Raw genomic sequence first — 19092 nt, 5'->3', positions numbered from 1 at the left:
TTAGGTTAGTACCCAAGTAAAATATATATATGAATTCGAACCGAGGGTGTTTATGGCCTATGGGTACCTCAAAACGAAAAAGTAAATCGGTCCCGGGTCCAGGTCTTACCATGAGTACTACTGTAATAGCTTATTCCCTAAGGGAAATTTTCTAAAAGACCACATTAAATTAATATATTTTTCGTAAGTCCATGTTGACCTTGGATCCTTAATTTTCTGAAGTAAGCAGAATTCTCTTTGCAAAAAATATAAATCAACCACACGGCTTTCCTTGTAAGTACATGAATTTTCCAAAAGCTAAAGCATTTCCCATGTTTAAATATTTTCATCTCATTCAATAACCTATACTTGTTTAATTACAGTATTACCTTTGACTATTAATGTATTACTAAAATCAAAGGTAATATATGTAAACAATAGACACTCTCAACATATGATACATTGTTTATTAACATAAATGTTTTGCCTCTTTGTAAACAAAATGAACAATATTATACAAAAAATAAATTTGAATGAAAAACCTTTCACAGAAAGGAAATTTTACAAAGCTATACAAATCAAGCATAAAAATTTATAACAGGTAGAATGTCAATTTTTCACTTTTTGAGTAAGTACGGTGAAGGCTGCAAAAGCATCTTTTGATGCCTTCAGAATCTCCGATGGTGGAAGAGAAAACATATACTCTCCAGTGTCTCTGAGTTCGAGAGTGTACGAGTATTTGATCTTTGCAGCTGCCTTCGCCCAATCCTGGGATCCTCCTGGAAATAACATTTGTACTTGACAAAAATACACCTACTATTTTCTTTACTGCTTCAAGCCTTAGTCGAACTTTGAGCTGTATTAGGGATAAAAAACTTGAAGAAAATTAAACTGTTGATAGCATTTAGTGAGAGTTCTCAAGTATAAAAATATTCTCTTTATCAGACCAAGAGTTCTAAACTCGTTTCCTAGGTAGGTGGGGAAAGGGTGGGATCTGAATCCAGACATTATGTAGCCTAGGTAGACATTAATACCCAGGTTTCCATAACAGATCTAATCCTCATGATGCTAATCAGCTTGACTATACTTAATTTCTTTAAGGAGGAGTTAAGATAAAAGTTAGCCTATTTTATGTTAAGGTAAAGCATAGTTGCACTAATGACTGGCGTTTGAATTGGCAAGGAAGGAGAGCACACCAGATGTTTAGAGACAGTCAGTTTCATCCCTGGTTTGCATGAGATGAGGTTCTACCAAACAAATGCTAAACCAAACTGATAGATATTTTTTTTATTTAATGTTCATGACACTTCTTACCAGAAGCTATGTAATAAGATTCAGCCGCTCCTCCAAACTTGTATATTGCTTTATTTTCCAGCTTTATCTTGTAGGCCATGTAGTATGCAAGATCGTAGAGATCCTTGTAGTCAGATGGTCTAGTGTAGCTGTAGGCCCACGGAAACAACACGTTTTGGCCGTAGCTGTGGAGACTCATATATCCCTGAGACAATCAAAATCATGCTGAGTAGAGGTTACTTTTTAAATTAAATAGGATCATTATTTAGATACTCTATTCGTTGTTTGATTTGAAAATCAATTCTTGATTGATCATCATCAAATATAGAGAGAAAGTGTCTCATAGTATCCACATTTAAAAAATATAGACTACATTCTAGTTTCATTTTATTTTTGCAAAAGTGATAGATAACCCTAAAGTTTTAATGTTTTAGGATGATATGTTCCTTTGGTAAGCTTGTTTAAGTTTCCTTAAAGTAGGGCACAACAAATAATAGACCTCTGGTCTTAATGACAAATTGTCAAGTTAAAACAAGACTGGACATAAAGTTTTGTGATATCAATACACAATTAATCGAGCCCTTCTTCTGTCTTAATAAGATTAAATTTAATCAAAGTAAAACTGATAACATTACAGGGTTCTCTAAAAAGTCTACTGTGCCCTGTTCTATCTAGTTCCCATCCACAGAATCTACTCTGTAAGAGGAATGTGAAAAGGTTTCTATAAAAAATCCCTTATTTGTTTTTGCAACAATCCTTTTTAGGCACTCGAGCAGAAAACTAAATTGTTCAGATTAAATAACGGTATTCAAACTATTACTACTTGGATGCCCGAGATCTTAAATGAATTATTCTTCATATAACGAACAAATTTTCCTGCAAATGTACATTTTACGCTCTTCATTTGTCTGAATAGAGTTTTGTATCGTGATAGACAATTCCTGAAGCAACACTTGCAGTGAAATATGCATATTGGGTGGCTGTAGAGCTCTAGAAACTAAATTAATAATTTTAACATATTGTACTGTATTTGAGGGATAGGGCCCTGGCACGTCAACCAAAGCTCACTGTGCATTACCGGTACCTATATAGTTTTTAAAACTGAGAACAATAATCGATGGACATGGATGATTGAGTAGGCTACCTAAAAATCTTACCTTAATCTCGCCAGTTTTGCTAAGCAAGTACTTTGACATGGCCTGAGTCTCAAGTTCTGAGAAGGGCTGAGCCCCGCGGTAGTTCATGTGGCAAGGGTCGGACCAGGAGTCTGGCCCCGCCCACTTATGGTTCCAGTTGCGGTTCAGATCCGTCCCCATACAACTCGAGCCGTTGTTGGCGGAACGGTTCTTTCTCCAGAAACGATCTGTGGTGTGTGAGTACTCATAGCTAAAATGTGTAGGAGAGAATTGACATTCATGGAATTAAAAACATTTACCCATAGCCAGCCTTACTCATGTGGGAAAGGTGCGGCCGCACAAGGCCCTGCACCTCAGGAGGTGCAAAATTTTTAAAAAATTGGACAAAGTCTGTTTATTTAATCTTAATTTTTATTATTTTTTGTGTGTTTTTACGCCATTGGCATTTTTTATAATTATGTCAATTATGGAAACAGAAAAAGGGGGAGTATAATTACTTATATTATTTATTGAGATTTGTTTGTCGTTATTGTTCTAATACTAAATTTTGGTAGTAAGGGCCCGACCCCTAATTGCTTGCACTGAGCCCTGCACTACCCAAAGCCGACTCTGTATGTACCATAACTTGGTAATGTTCTGTTTAATGATTTTAATTGACTGTGCTAATTATTCATTAAGGATTTAAGCAATGATTAACTCAACATTGGAAAAATGTTATCGTTTAGAAAGTTAAACATTTATGTTACATCCTCCTTTTTTCCTATCAGTATTGTTCCAAATTAAATTCTTAACTAAATTTCAACATCTATTCTTAGATGATTTTGACTCTACTGACACATTAGATTTTATCCAAGTATTGTACTAAACGTAATTACTACGCAAGTATAAAAGTAGAAAAATTCAGTAGAACTATTTTTGTTTTTTCCTACTATAGGCCAAGTTATTATGTAGTAGTAGGGGTCTTCTTAACAACAGTCTTATATACGGCTGTTGCTTTAACCAGCCTAAACTACCAAGAATGTTTACTTCTTAAAACAGCCCATTTTGTTAAAAACCAGTCTAACATGGCAGGAAGTGGAAGCCTTATCATATGCAGTCAAAATTAAAATAATTGAAACTTCTGCTAAGCCATAGCAACTTTCTTTCTGAAAGGTACAATACTTTATTTTTACTTTATTTGTACCTTTTGTACATTTTTGCTACAGTATTTACAACTGGTGTAAACACAGTAGGTTTTGTTATGTGCCCTTTGTCTTGGACATGAGCTTCATATTTATCTTGCAGAACCCATTATCAGCAAGGAAGGTAGTGATTCAATTACAGATTTTAATTTTGCTACTATGTTCAACTTTGTTGATCATTTTTATTCTTTTACTTTAAATGTATGTATGTTAAATTATGATCACACATAAATTACTCATTTATTTCGGAGCGCATCTAAAACCTCACAAATATTAGTTAGTTTTTCACTAGTTTTTCCTCAAACTGGATGGGAGTGTTGCATGACGTCCAAAACATAATTTTTGAGTTGTTGCACGACATCCAATACAAAATATTTGAGTGTTGCACAATGTCCAAGTGCCACGACGTCCAAAAGTACAGTAACTTAAAAAAATATAGTCTTTCTACAAGCTTTGGACGTCGTGAAACTGCGCACTTTATACTTTTGAAAAACTTAGTTCAACTTTGGCCTAGTTGAAAAGCACTATGTCCAAAGCTCTGTTAAGCCAGTTGCAAGACGTCCAATAACTCACCGCTGTTGGAGACGTCCAAAGCTCCTGCGTACGGAGCATGGTTAGATTAGGTTAAGATAGGTTAGGTTAGTATCCAATAAAGGCGGTAAAACAGTACTCACAGTGTGCATGCGCTTTGGACGTCATGCAACAGCGCTGAGCTATTGGACGTCGTGCAACTGCTACCTTTTTCAAAGAATATAAAGTGTGCTGTTACACGACCAATCCCATGACGCTTGTAGAAAGAATATATTTTTTTGCAGTTACTGTACGTTTGGACGTCGTGGCACTTGGACATTATGCAACAGTCAAATATTTTATATTGGACGTCGTGCAACAGCTCAAAAATTATATTTTGGACGTTGTGACACTGAATAATATTATTGGACGTCGTGCAATGCATCCAACTGGATGAGGAAAACACCCGCAGTTCCCCATGATAGAGACCTACAAATTAAAATGAATCACCTATGTGTTCCAGATGGATTTTTTATAAACATAGGTATGTATACTGTAGTCTAGACATGAATTCTCAATACCCATCTGGGTTGACGACAGGCAGTATGTAGTAGTTGAGGCCAGAGAAGGTGGAATTGACATCGTCCGAGGAGAGATTGTCCAACACTTGGTGAAGGATGTACAATGCTGCGGCCGGAGTCACCCATTCTCTGGCATGGATACCTACACCATAAGCCATTCTACTTATAAACTATTCTACTTTCTATGGGTAGATATACCACAATAAATTCAATTTTTAAACAGAAAAATCATTAAACTGAAAATTTTTCCACCTTTAAAAGTATTTTTTTGACAAATTTGGCTATTTTTACCTCTGTCTGTAGTCCAAAATTTGCATCAACATTTGGTGCTGGACAGTTTTGGTTCAAGCCTAGGGATGGACGAGATTGAATTTTTAGTTCGAGACGAGACGAGACGAGATTTTTTATTTCTCATAAAATTTCGAGACGAGATCGAGACGGGATTTTCCTTCTCATACACAACGGGAAATGCACGTTCAAAATTTTTACCTGATTTTGTAACATTGTTAGATGACTTGATTTTGTAACATTGTTAGATGACTGTTTAAATACAAAAATAATGATAATAGGCAAGAATATTTACAATCTTTTATTAAAAAACATCAGCATAACATTTTTTTATTAATCACGCCTAACTTATTAAAAATGCCTACGATTAGGAAACATAGTGATATCAGTTAGGATAGAGTTCAACTTATCTTAAAATAAAATAAATCATAAAATAAAAGCAATATTAATTTTTATAAAATAGTTACTTGTTTTGACTTTTTATAGTAATAAAACATTCCTCACACTGCTTACACTTAACAAAACTTCTCAAATATTATTAAAATAATATTATTAAAATAATTAAAGTAATATTTACATTTATAGAATTAATTAAATAAGAACGCCTTCGAAAAAGGAAACGCAACTACAACACGCTCCTGTATTGCGGGTATTGCATTGGCTTTCTGCAGGCGTTTTTAATTTTTTTTTTTTTTTAAATTCTTGTCTCGATAAAAATCTCGGCCAAAAATAAATCTCGTCTCGTGTAACGAGATTTAAAATTTCCCGAAAATTTCCCGAAATTTCGAGACTTGACCATCCCTAGTTCAAGCGAAACATTGTCAAAGCGTGTACTATGCCAAAACATCAAAAGAAATATATACTTAAAACACGAAACATGAAACGGACATAACCGTTAGCAGGACTAATTGGTCCCGTCTACAGCAGTAGACTGGCTGTATCATAGTGATGATAGTGCTAACGTTGTAACTTACTATGTTATGTCCGTGTCGGTTTTTATGTATATATTTATTGCTTATGTACATGGTACATGCTTTGAAAATGTTGCACTAGCAATGGAACTAGCCAGGTAATTGATAAAAATTTGGACTACTAGAGGTAAGAATAGCCTAATTTGTCATAAAATTATGCAAAGAGCTGTTAGATGGATTGTTATAAATTATTTAGTTCTGTTCCTCAAACCAAACTTTACCCTCACTGTTGTGTTTTTCGGGCTACACAAAGGTATAACGCTACTTCAGATTCCTCAATGGATGAATGATTAAAAAAATATATAATCTAGCCTAATAAAAATAGTTGTCTTTGGTAAGTAGGTATTCATTATATACCAACACCAGAATAACCCAGTCAACTAACTGCCAATATTTTGAAACATGTTTTCATGTCCACAGAATTAAGCATTATTAATTCATTTCCTGGTTGATTAAGAGGAGCATTGCTTACGTATTCCTTTTTTACACTGTCAAACAAAAGTAGCCATTTTCCTGCACCCCCATTTTTACACTAGAGCAAAAACCAAAAATTATCTGTAGACATTTGTGAATTTAGAAAATGACAGTTAAATATTATAAGGTGAATTCAAGTGGCGGTTCCAAGAGGAGCTAAAGCCCCCCCCCACCCATTGGTTCCATAAGTATAAATTTAAACATACTTGCGTCAAAAAAACATAATGGCGATTATTGGACACAGTTATAGACCTTAAAAATAGCAATTTTTTCTGGAGGAGGATCCCTCTCCTGGTGTTGCACCGTAAACCATGGTAGGCCCCCCCCCCTTGACTCGGGCCTAGAACCGACACTGGTGATTCTTTCGAAATATTTCTTATTCATTGAAGAGTTTTAAGAGTTATCAATCTCTAAAAGTACTAAACGTAATTATTGCTTATACAACTACACACACTATGCTGTCCGTGCATTTAGGTAAAACACTAGTGCTTGCCATAAATATAACAAGTTACCGGTAGTTAAAACAGTTTGAACCAAAGTCTACAAGTTTTTCAAAAGTAATAAACTAGAGCACAACGTGGCTCTGACAACTGATAGTTGTAATCTAATCATGTCTGAATTTGTAGTAAAATGTTTGAGTTGATATTGTTACAGGCTTAGAAGAGAAGGATGAACAAGTATTTTTTAAATAGTTTGATTCACTATTTTTGCAGATATCTGAAATCCACACAGTATAATATTTTCTACATGGCAGTAATTGAGTTTCTCTTATAAATTAGCCTACTATCGACGTTAGGCCAACAATAGTTTATAATTTATTAAAAAGCGAGTTACTTTGACATCAGAATTATAGCATAGGCCACAATTATTATTGTTTAGTTTGGCCTAGTATCAAATTCAAATGACCATGAATTGTTATGAGATTGGAAGACTGAAAAATATGATCGGAAAACCAGGCCTAACTTTATTTTAACAATTAACTGGTCAGAAAGTAATGTGATAGAGTTAAATAACTGTAGGTACCCTAGTTAAAACGACAAATACATGGTCTAAAGAAGATCAATTTGGCTAAAACATAACCAGTTACATATTTTATAAAAATGTATTTATTTGTTGTTAATTATAAGCCAAAATATAACAAAATGATTACTCTTTGTGCTCAACAATTAATTTATGAGTGAACGTTAAATACTGCTCCTAAGTAGTAATAAACTGAAAATTTACATTAAACAACTGTCACTAGCCAGCATGAGTAGGCCCTATATATTGAAAAAAGAACAAATAAAATTAAATAAACAATTAATCTTGCAAGAAGTTTCACTAACAGGCATTGTAATGTTCTTTTCTAAGTTCATTGATTCTAGCCTACTTAAGTGATTAAAAGAATCAAAGTACAAAATTAGTAAAAACATTAGTAAAAAAGACCTAAGGAATGTTATAAAAAAATAAAGCTAACCTTCGATGCAGTAATACAAAATAGGCTTTGATCACAGTCACTTGTTAGACGGAGTCCCTGCTGTAGGCATTGGTATGTTGAGAAGTTGGCAGAGTTTGTTCCGCTGAGCTCTAGCAGCCTCAGTGCTCAATGTATCCCATTCAGTGTCACTCAGAATTGCCATGGCGTCATCTAGAGTAGATGGGTCGACTCCGCACTCCTCGCTGTATACAATCAAAGCTTCATACATCTTGGTCGCTGTTACCCTTCGAAGCCAAAGAAATCTATGACAGAGCAGGATGCCGAGTTGAACTAAGGAACGGCGGGAAACTTCTCCAGGCACTTGGATCAGCTGACAGAAGAAATCAACACTGGCAGTGAGTTTCTTGCTATTCACAGTCTTAGCAATTTCAGTTTTGCCACACCGCAAAAGTCTTTTGGCAAATGCGTTTTGCGGATCGATAAGGACAGGAGCTATAGAGTTTGAAGTAAGAAGTCGCTCCAGGAACGTTAATAAAGGTATTGTGATCCTGTCTTCATGTTGGTATTGTTCAAAAATAGTTGCAACTGTGTCACACAGCCGCACTAATTCGGTGTGCTCTTGTTGTCGTAAATGATCAAAAAGCGCTTGACTAGAATATTTAACCAAGCTTTCAGTTAGTCCTCCCACACTTCCGACGAGACCCAGCATAACAGCCTTTGTAAACCGGGGTAACGATAACAGTTGAATAAAAAGAGGAAACGTATCACATGCTGCAATCCAATTGATAGAATCACAACGATCTGCTGGAAATATTTCTTTGAGTTTCGCTTCGTCAGGAATATGAGGAACTGGCTTACCATCCTTATGCAGCAAACTGGAGAAAACTCTACCGGCATAACCTCTGGTGCGATCGATCTTTTCAACAGCTTGCTGGGATATCTCCACAAAAGATTGGCAGATTAAATCTGGATCAAGTACTTCACTCGCTTCATCTGTTGCTAATGTGATCACATCTTTTAGACCTAACATCGCTGCTTCTCTCACCCAAGCTCCAACATCACCTCTACTGTCACTTGTGTAGTCTTTCATTCCATTCAGAAGAGCTTCTATTATTTCCACAACCAAACTGTAACAGCTCAAACCTTCATCTATCTTGTGCAAGTGAATGTTGAGACAAATCGATGACAAAGCTTTCAAAGCTGCAGCACGAGACTCTGCCCACTTGACTGATTCTTGTGTTATCTTGGAGCATTTAACAAGACTCTGAACCACTGTGGGGAGGAAGCCATGAAGCATAAAAGGAGGTAATGAGCCAAGTGCTAAGGTATATCCCATCCTTGAAATTTTATTGCCAGTTTGTAATGTTGAGGTATATTTGTTGATTATGTCACTGCGGATGTCAACAGAATCTAATGAATAGTACTGTGTGCAAAGATGGGTTAGAGCTGCAGCTGCGGTTTGCCTCATCTCTGTACTTTCATGGCAAAGGCAGTCATCTAAGAGTTCTTGCCATTCAGCTACCACTGGCTTTCCATTGAATGGTAACTTTGCCCGAGAGCAATTTTCAATAAATGAGCAGCAGGCAATCTTCGTAAATTCACCACTTTGACCTCTCATTACCTGTCTTTCTTTAAGGTGAGAAACAAGATTTTCAACTTCATGTAACTGAGATGAATCTAAAGAAATATTTAGCAGGGACAGACCATGAACTATTTCGCCGAGAGCAAGAATGGCACCATGTCGAGCGTTGAGATCAATGGATCTGATTAGTGAAAGTAAAGCCTGGAATCCGTGAGTCAAAATGTACTGAGGAGCACAAGGTGTCAGGTTAAATAAAGCCTTGGCAGCTAGGCTACGAATATTAGGGTCCCAATTGTCCACTTTACGGTCAAACAAATGATTAATGAATCCTTTTGTGTACTCCTCAAACTGAGCTATATATACACTGATTTTCAGGTACGCATTACTCCTGATACCAACAGAAAAATAATCGGCTGTGGTCAAAATTTCAATACCGTGAGGAAAATTCCCAAGTCTACCAACATTTTCTTGAAAAGCTGCTGCTGCAGCTCTCCTACAGTTTATCTCCCGATCAAAACAAGTAGCAATGAGTAACCCCTCAGCGATTTGTGTAGAAAAAGGTAGAATGATATTAGGATGATATGCCCTAGCAAATGCCCAACATACATAGCATGCTGCATCACGGACATTAGCGCCGACAGAATTGTAACCACGTGGCTCCTCAAAAGTTAAAGCTTTGACCACTAAGGGTACGACATCTTCTAACCTTTTGGGTAAAAGCAGCCCTCTTCTGGCGAGCTCAGCCAATGCCAGGCAACCACCTTGCCAAGCTCCATCTGAGTTTCTTGGATTTAAGAGCTCTAGAATGGAACAAACAACATCATCTCCACACTGTTTATTTAAACGAGACATCACCCGGCCAATACCTTTAGCTGCTGACCACCGTGTGGTATTGTTTTCGTTCTTCAGGCCTTGGATTAAATATTCAATTATGTCCTCTATTTCAGAAGGGATATCAATATCATCATCTTCCTCTTGTTCATCACCACCTCCTAAGTCTTCGGTAGGGTTTGTGTTGGCTTGATCAGTTGCTTGGACATCTGCATTAGAGAGGTTGCTGGTCAAAGAGCGGCTTCCTCGATTGTAACGCCATGATGCTACTCTTGGTTTGAGAAATGTAAGACCAATCCTAGCAACTATTTTCATTGAAAACTTGCTTGATAGGGGATAGTAATCATCAAGACATTTAGCATCCATGACACAATGCAACAACTGTGGGGCATATGGAAGTAGGTCTTCACGCTTCCCGTGCTTCAAAATTGATGCCAAACATGCCAATGGCCCAAATCTTTTCCAAGACGAACCCTCAGTTATTTCGTCTGATACTTTTTCATTTATCCATTTTAGGAAATCAGCCAGATAAATTTCTTTGACATCTGAACGAGTTAAAAAGCGAGCTGAGAGAAAAGCGGCGCCCTCACGGCATTTATCCCCACACAATAGATACTTTTGACAAACATCACACAATCTACCCATCACAGTTTTACTTTGAGCTCCACTGTCGAGGCGAGACATGTGGAATGGAATCATAACAATGATTGATAGCCATAAAAGTAGACAATACCTTGTTTCCCAAGTAGCAGTATCATTGGAATCTTGCGCCTCAAGCAGCTGTAATGTAGGCTCCAGATCTGCAACTTCGTGTGGTAGGCATCGAACTATTACTTTGTATCCTCTGGTGTTAATTAATAAGAATAAATATTTGAAGGCTGTATGTTTTAGTTCAACTGCAGATTCTTGTCGCACAATGGATACAATTTTTGAAAGAATATCATCCAAATAGGGATCCAACAAGTGTGGTTGTTCATTATATTGGCTGAATATTAGTTGAAACTTCTCATAGGCTCTTTCTGCATCTCGCATTGTCGATTCAGGTCCACAAATGTTAGAAATGTTGTTTAACATTTCAATAACCTCTTCATTTTCTGAGAATCTTTCTTTGGCGCATATTAATCCGACTGATTCGACATTTTCGTCGCCAAGAGCATCACTTTTATCGCACATTTTGTCTAAAATGAAATGAAGAATAGGCCTAGGCCACTTTCAAATTACTGTTAAGAAAAGTGAACGAACAGTTCATTCAATAAAGTCACTGGCGTAAACGGGAACTTATTCTTGCCTGTTTATTACTCCTAACAAAGTCAATATTCAAAGAAAACTTCAAATTCAAAAACTTAGTTACTTTCCAATTTCCATGACTAGGTTTAGGTTTATGTTCATCATAACAAAACAAACAACATAGCCTAGCACAAACGAAAAAACATCATTCTTTGCATTTTGACGATACGACAACTGAACTGACTGACAGTAGACTAGACAGTGTGACAGTGACAGTACTGACAATGGACAATGAAAAATTAAAACGATTCAAACAAACAAAAACAAGTCGATTTTGTCTGACAGGTGGCTAACACACAGTACCTTTTCCTGTTATGTGAAGCCATATAAACCATTGATTATATATCTCTCCAAGGGGGATAAACCCTAAACCATAAAACTAAAACCTCTTGTTTATTTAATTTATTATTTTGTAACTAGATTCAAAAATTGATAGCGAAATAATTAAATTTGGATACTTCAAATAGACTTCTCATACTATCATATAATCTGAAGTTTCATGATTTGCGATGTTTGAGCGCTTCCCGGTTCCATTTCATGATTTGTGTTTTATTATCTATTGTCGGGACCACGTAAGTTTGCAGTTGGTGGCAGCCAATCACAAGACGAGGCTAGTGCGACGTTGCCACATCACCCATTGACAACACTAATAAAAATATACAAAGCTATATTTTCAAATCAGCTGGTATTGTTAGATTTGGCAACACCACACCTTTCTCATTGGTTCATTGAAAACCATTATGGTAAATAGGCTCCTCCCTCAACTGCAAACTTATGTGGTCCCGACAATAGTTATAATCCCACTGGAAAATTAATAATTTTAAATAAGTAGTTAAAACTGATTTAAAATTGATTACAGAACAAAAATCAAAATACCAGAAAACAACAAAAAAAGTAAAACGTCTCCTACATAAATATAAAATATGTCCTACCATTGACTGTATATACCTATAGGTATGTATAGTCAATGGTCCTACGTTGTCCTTTCTTCTAGTTACGCTAATGGTGGTTGGGAAGCGTATTTCACGTTTATTTGAATTATTTGTATTATTCAATAATTTTTGATTGTAGATTAGCATAGACATAACCAAATAGGTGATGAGTATATATGTTTTATCCATGGTACAAGTTTCTCTAGCTCTAGCTAATCTGGCACTTTTTTATGCTCTTCTAAGCATCTTCCAATTTTTTTAGCGTTTCACAAACCCCAAATTTTACCAACTCAAATAGTAAATACTTATGTAAATAGAGAGATCCAAGAACTCAAAATTTCACCAAGTCCAATAGCATAAATTTTAAATAATCATCGTTTCACGGACTCCAAATTTCACAAACACGAATAATATTAATTTAATAAGCAGAGTGTTTTACTTAGCTCCAAAATTCACTCCAATTTAACTCCAAAAGTACAGTCCCGGTCAGTAGTTGCTGAAGGGTTTGCCACCACGGCCAGCTTTAACTCTTTAACTCCAGGCCACGACCTGGTACCGTAGAATTAATTATTGGTAACGTTGCAAGTAGGGTTGTTTAGTGCCAGACGTCCCATATAACATGTCAGACAAGTTACATCAGCTCATTTATTCGCACTTTGTTTATTGAAATTGAAATTTATGAACATAAATTTATTGAAATATTGAATATAAAATATACAGAATTGAAAACAAAACAATACGAATTGAAAATCTATAGGTAGCTGTACATTTAAAGCGGAGTCAATATTTTCATAGTCCAGTAAGCAAGCTTTCGTAGATACACAAAAATGCCATAAGCTGCTTCCAAACAAAACAGCTGTTACAACCCTACTTGCGCCATTGCCACTTCGAAGGCCGCGGCCTGGAGTTAAAGGCGGCCGTGGTTGCCACGGTCACGCAGATTGCAGGAACCACCCGCCCAAGTTATAGGCCTATACTAACTTTGCCACCCGCCAAGGTTTAGGTCAGGCCGGTTGGATTGGATTAAGTTGTCAACACCGATTTCTTTATAAATGCATTAATACTTAATAGTCCCACAATGTTTTTTCGTGGCGCGTGACTGACAACGCAAGAACGAGCGTTTTATTAGAATTTTAGATTCCAGAATCTAACCACGGCCACCTTTAACTCTAGACCGCGGCCTTCGAAGTGGCAACATCGACTGTAAGTAGTGTTGTAATAGCCGATTTGTATAGAGGCAGCTAATTGTATTTGTGTATTTTTGAAGAATACGAAATCTTGGTATAGTATAGTATTGCACAGTATAATATTATCTTAGTATAGTATTACACACTAAAGTACACACTAACCTCCATCCACCCAAACAGCCTTGGCTGAGACATTGTCTTTGCTGCCAGTAGTTATCTTTGCCACTATGAGAGGTTGATGTTCAGCAGAGTAGCCGATTGTTTCAACAGTCATATGTTGTGGGTAAGCCCTCTCAAGATATTCCAAGTATCTTAAGATGACGTCTAGTCGGTAATATTTGTCCCAAGTGAAGCAAGATCCTGTATTTGTAAAAACACAGTCCCTAAAAATCTTATTGGTTTCCTTTGTAAGCTAGCTAAATAAAACTATGGTATCGTGGTTTTACAGTTTTGTATATCAAAATAATGCAACTGGTGTAGAAAACACAAAGTACATGATATAAAAATGACAGATATGTCTATTTTGAAATTTCTATTGGTACTCGTTACGAATACCGGTACTGATTTTCTATTTTAAGTTGGCTGTATCGGTAAAAGAGTTATTTTGATTTACAATGGTTTTATTTAATGACTTAATTGGGATGACAACTGACAAGATTGAGAAAAGATTTTCTCATCACACCATACAGAAATGATCTATTTTCAACAACAGAAAAAAAAATTGTTTTTAACCGACTTCCCCACTACCAACGGGTAGTGGAGGAGGTTCTCAATTCGTTTGTGACAAACACACACACACACACAGGCAGACACAACCTCTTCTGTATATAGATATAGATAACTAAAAGCAATAAACGCCATTCCACAACTTTGTTATAAATTTAGTTGCTCAATTGCTCTTAAACACGTGTTTTGTAGTTACCTTTCTCACAAGTAATGTTACTCGTCTGGTTTGCTACCACATCCATTTCTAGTTCGTTGTCGATCATTTTTTGAACATTTTCAACCATAACCTTGTAAGTCATGTTCATATTCATTATATCTTCAATAGCGATAGAGTTGTTCATCAGCATCAAGTCAAGGGAGTCACCAGCAGCACCCACTATGTCAATACCTGTCAGAATGGTTCATGAGTAATATTTTACATTTAAACCGACAAAAGCTGAATTATTTCCTAATCGAATGATCTTTCATTGGATAATTGCATACTTTTCCTTCCCGAATGTGATTGAATTTTGTTAAATCCTCTACTTAATGAGTTAGGAATCATCTGTATTTTTGACTTTGACACATAGCCATTTCCTGGGATCCACGGAAAGTAGGAAGTCACAATTTGGTAACACTTGTTCATATCGCAGAAGATTCTCCTCCTCTTTCAAGATATTGGTACAGGCTTCCTCATGTGCCCTTTTCACCCCCAGAGAACTGTGCTCAGGTTTGTTTATTACCTTATAATTATCATAACAACTAAAGGAGTAAAAGTCAGTGAAAATACGAAGTCTAGTATGTGTACCTTGTGGGAATATATGCATCAAATTTCAACTGCACAATATTTTTTAATAACAATTTTGAATGATGTAATTATTTGGTTACTTAAAATATATTTTCTTAATCATGGTAAACAGCTATCGAGTTAGGTACGTTTGTTTGAGTTAAATAGAAATATACAAATACTATATTTGCATTTAGTTAAACACTCTTGTTGGAACTTTTGATTCCATTATTAAAATATATACTTTACTTACTTTACTTTATACTTTCTTTTGAAATGTATATATATATTTAATTCAATAGGTTTCGATTCGATCCTGAAATTTAATCTTTATACTAGTCTATTAATTCAACCTCTCTTAACGTATTCTCTCATCTAAAAAAAAATACTCCCAATCTAACGTTTCGAAATAGTTATTTGTGTAACTAGTGGTGAAAGTGGCACTTTGCTGCACACGAGAGCAATGTTTAATGAATAATGGAATGATCTCGAGTGCAGCAAAGGCCTCGTGCATAATAGAACCACGCTGTTTTGTGTTGTTTCGTTGGAATCCTGATGTGCGGCAAAGTATAAACCGTACGACAAAGTATAAACCGTACGGAAAAGTATAAATATGCAGCAATTAGCAGCTTTCTGTACTATAAACAGTACAAGGAAGCCAACTTTGTCGGGTGACTGTAGGAAAATATATTTTTCTTTAAAATCTTAGTTTAAAAAAATACCTCACCATCCATCTCGCCCATTATTCCGGTTGCCTCCAAATCTTCAACAGTAACATTGTTGACCCTGATCATCTGGGAGTTGGAGTAGTCAGGTTGTACAACTTCACCCAGTGTTACCACAACATACAGCAACATTGCTGCCACTACCACCACTGAAGACAACATGTTCAACACTAGATAGGCTCAGGATCTTCATCCTCCAAAACTCATGGCCTTTGAGGCTACCTTGACCATCTCTCACTGGGAATTAAAGCCTAATTACATTTACAGTAGGCTATCTGCAAGACCCTCAACTGTGGTTACGCATTTAGTTACGACAGGGTCATGCAATAGTGGTTAGTTTAGTTTGTCTCCCTCGGTCGGCTGTTATGCAAATTTGGAATTGTGTAAGTGTGTGTGTGTGTGTGGGGATTTTGAAATTGTGGTGACCCTCTAAGGTTTTATGTTTTGGATTTTGTAATTGGTTATATTTTACAGCTTTAATGAGGAGGCTGCCTATGCATTTTCCAGTAGCTAGGAGTGTATAGAGAAGTTGTGTTTGAACAAAGGATTTAAAAAATTGTAGATGCCAAATTATATTTTTGCAATTTGTTAGACACCTTTTATGAAAATGTACCAATAAATTAGTACCCTATTTTGTGAGAAAATCTTTGTCAATGAATTGCAGAAGTTATTCAAGATACAAAAATTAATCTATATATGTGTACATTTCGCTCACGTTTGAAAATTAATACATTTTGCTGTTTGGGAAAAGTATAAAAAGTAAATTCATGTAAGTTTTCTCCAAGTCTTTTATATAGTTAAAATAGCGAAAACAAATCATATAAATACTCTTGATTATTCATTTGCGTCGTCTTCGACGTTACAATAGAAACTGATACAGATTTTAGTAAATGAAAGGCATTAGCAAAGTTACAATTGAACAATTTTGAATTCATTTTTTTATTGGATTTAAATACAACCTAACGTTTAAGACAAGGAGTATTGCATTGTTATTTTTACCTGGGAATTAGTGTTTGAACCCTAAATGTGCAATTTGTGCATGGACCCCCTTTGTATTAATTTCAATCGAATAAAACCTTGAGTTATTGTAAAAAACGTAACGTAGCCAGATATTGTTCATTTATAAACATACAGAAGGAAGAAAGGATCATTGAACAACTCCAAACACTTTGCTAACATTTATTAGAAACACATAGTTATATAGTTCTACACTACGGTTGAGTCACATGCTAAAGTCTATATAGGCTAAGAATCAATAATAAATCAAACAGCCTTAGCTACGGTAACATTGCCTCTAACGAGAAATATAAGATTTTATTCTCAAAACATTAGACACAACGATAATAAATCTCTGAATATCCAATCACAAAGTATGTTATTTTGGTCTATTTACAAAAATATCAATCTATAACACGTGTAACATTGCTCAGAATACGAAACAGTAACCACTTTGATAGTCATTTTATCCACTAATGTTGAAAAATATCATCTCAGTCTACACTAATATCACATTATCAATTCTCTCTCCGGTTAAGAATGGGAAGAATTTTGTTACAGTTTGGATTAAGTCTTTTAACTACTACAGGTATTGTTAAGTCTAAGCAGTTCAAGATTTGTAAAGGAATCAATAATTCAAAAACATGAGGAAAATAAACAAAGCATTTTCAAAGGTGTTGCTGCAGCACTACTTTGTCTAATGACGTCACGATATCTAAACTACATGATACGACATGAATAAGTATGTAGACAGATGTAATCGTAGAAGAGGAAGAGCTTATTTGATTTACACACAGCCAGCCAGTCTTGTCATCCTGAAAACATACAATAGCTAAATGTCTAGTAAGTATAAAATAATTTGTCACTATACTGTCCGGAAAGCAGCAGTTTGAGTTTTTAGTTCTCTAAATCGTCCGCAAATTCGTCGTTTTCGGGTATAACTTCAAATAAGGAAAACCCACAAATGGTAAATCTTTCGGGTCGCTAACCTCAAATTCATTGTATTTAGGTTTTATCGATTTGAATGACTCCAGTAATTGGTTGTTTCTATTATCTTAAGTCAACGTAGAGGTAGTGAGTATAATATTTTCTGGTTAAAATTTCTCTCTACTCAGATGTTAATTATGCATTATTTTTCAACTCTTCTTTAAAACATTTAAATATTTAATATCAGCAATAAAATATCAGATATCTATATTCTATCTTCTATATAAATAAAATTAGAGTTTTGTCTGTACATTGCTAACAATTTTTTATTTTTAGGTTATTTTTACGTTTTATTCATTAAAGAAGCAGAAACAAGTCTTATCTCTATTTCTGTCTGTCTGTCTGTCTGTCTGTCTTTCTTTCTGTATGTCTGTAACACTCAAGATGACATTTTACGCAATCTTCTTCATGAAAACGAGAGTACCTATCAAAATCCAAGTCATTTTAATGTATTCACTGGATTGGCGAGAGTGTCTTTAGCCATTAAAACATGGCCTCACTACTTTGTAAATAAAATTACGGACGTTCAAAAATACAGTTTTGTGCGATTTTTGTCAAGTTTTCGTTCAATTTTTATCACATAATCATTTCAAAGAAACGAATCTAGAATTGGCATTGTTTTCTATGAAATAACGAACAGCTGTTCGGATGAAGATTATTTTTTCTACCTGTAACTGATATGTTTACAAATGTTGTTTACAAATACCGCAATCATTTCTGATCAAGTTTTGAAAGCAAATCCCAAACAAAGTGAGATTAAAAACGTTTTTCTTACATAACGGATTTAATTAATTGCAAGTGCAATATTATAGTGTAACCGTAAATGAAATTAAATAACTAGGCATCATCCGGTTCAGGAACCAAAGATTCTTTGTGTATAAAATTGTTCTTGAGTTTTGATAACCAGAAAGAAGACCTTGAATCAGTGTTGTATAGGGCTGGGAAACTTGAATTTATTAATGATCGTCGCCAATAGCTCACTAACAAGGATTCCACTCATTGATGGCGCTTCAATGGCGGTTGTGTAAAGTGTAAAGTAAAAAATCACAACTGCAGTGGGTGATTGTAACAGAGGTTTACGGTTTATGGATTATGCTAAACTTGCTTTTCCGTTGTGTCACTTTCTGTTCCTACTCACCGTATGATGCAATCGCCGGACCATACAGCCAATAGGCCCATAGCCCATCTCTTCGGTACGTACGCCTACCAATTTATTCATAACAACCTTTTCGATGACGATCAA

The 19092-nt window shown here is 35.6% G+C and overlaps 3 protein-coding genes across 3 annotated transcripts in view; all 3 read right to left on the bottom strand.

Annotated features, from left to right (window-relative positions):
• Positions 1 to 563: 563 nt before the first annotated feature.
• LOC128990117 (carboxypeptidase B-like) lies at positions 564 to 11089 on the bottom strand. The gene is made up of 5 exons (XM_054412371.1): positions 10977 to 11089; positions 4681 to 4822; positions 2430 to 2658; positions 1294 to 1477; positions 564 to 758 (listed from the first exon to the last, which is right to left on the bottom strand). Exons 1-5 carry the CDS (start codon positions 10999 to 11001, stop codon positions 589 to 591), a joined length of 750 nt encoding a protein of 249 aa, XP_054268346.1. The 5' UTR covers positions 11002 to 11089; the 3' UTR covers positions 564 to 588.
• On the bottom strand, positions 7535 to 11689 carry LOC128990116 (tubulin-specific chaperone D-like). Its single transcript, XM_054412370.1, has one exon. It carries the CDS (start codon positions 11414 to 11416, stop codon positions 7907 to 7909), a length of 3510 nt encoding a protein of 1169 aa, XP_054268345.1. The 5' UTR covers positions 11417 to 11689; the 3' UTR covers positions 7535 to 7906.
• A 5344-nt stretch (positions 11690 to 17033) lies between these two features.
• The window catches only part of LOC128990681 (trichohyalin-like), a 28210-nt gene continuing 26151 nt past the window's right edge, over positions 17034 to 19092 (bottom strand). The window contains exon 5 of the mRNA XM_054413191.1: positions 17034 to 17677. Within this exon, the coding sequence (XP_054269166.1) occupies positions 17650 to 17677 (28 nt within the window). The 3' untranslated portion in view covers positions 17034 to 17649. The remainder of the gene's footprint in view (positions 17678 to 19092) is intronic.

This window comes from Macrosteles quadrilineatus, unplaced genomic scaffold (genome assembly GCF_028750875.1).
Source record: "Macrosteles quadrilineatus isolate MER2022 unplaced genomic scaffold, UCM_ALF_1.0 Scaffold_3__2_contigs__length_128488019, whole genome shotgun sequence".
Lineage (NCBI taxonomy): Eukaryota > Metazoa > Arthropoda > Insecta > Hemiptera > Cicadellidae > Macrosteles > Macrosteles quadrilineatus.
This window is presented reverse-complemented; position numbering and strand designations above follow the sequence as displayed.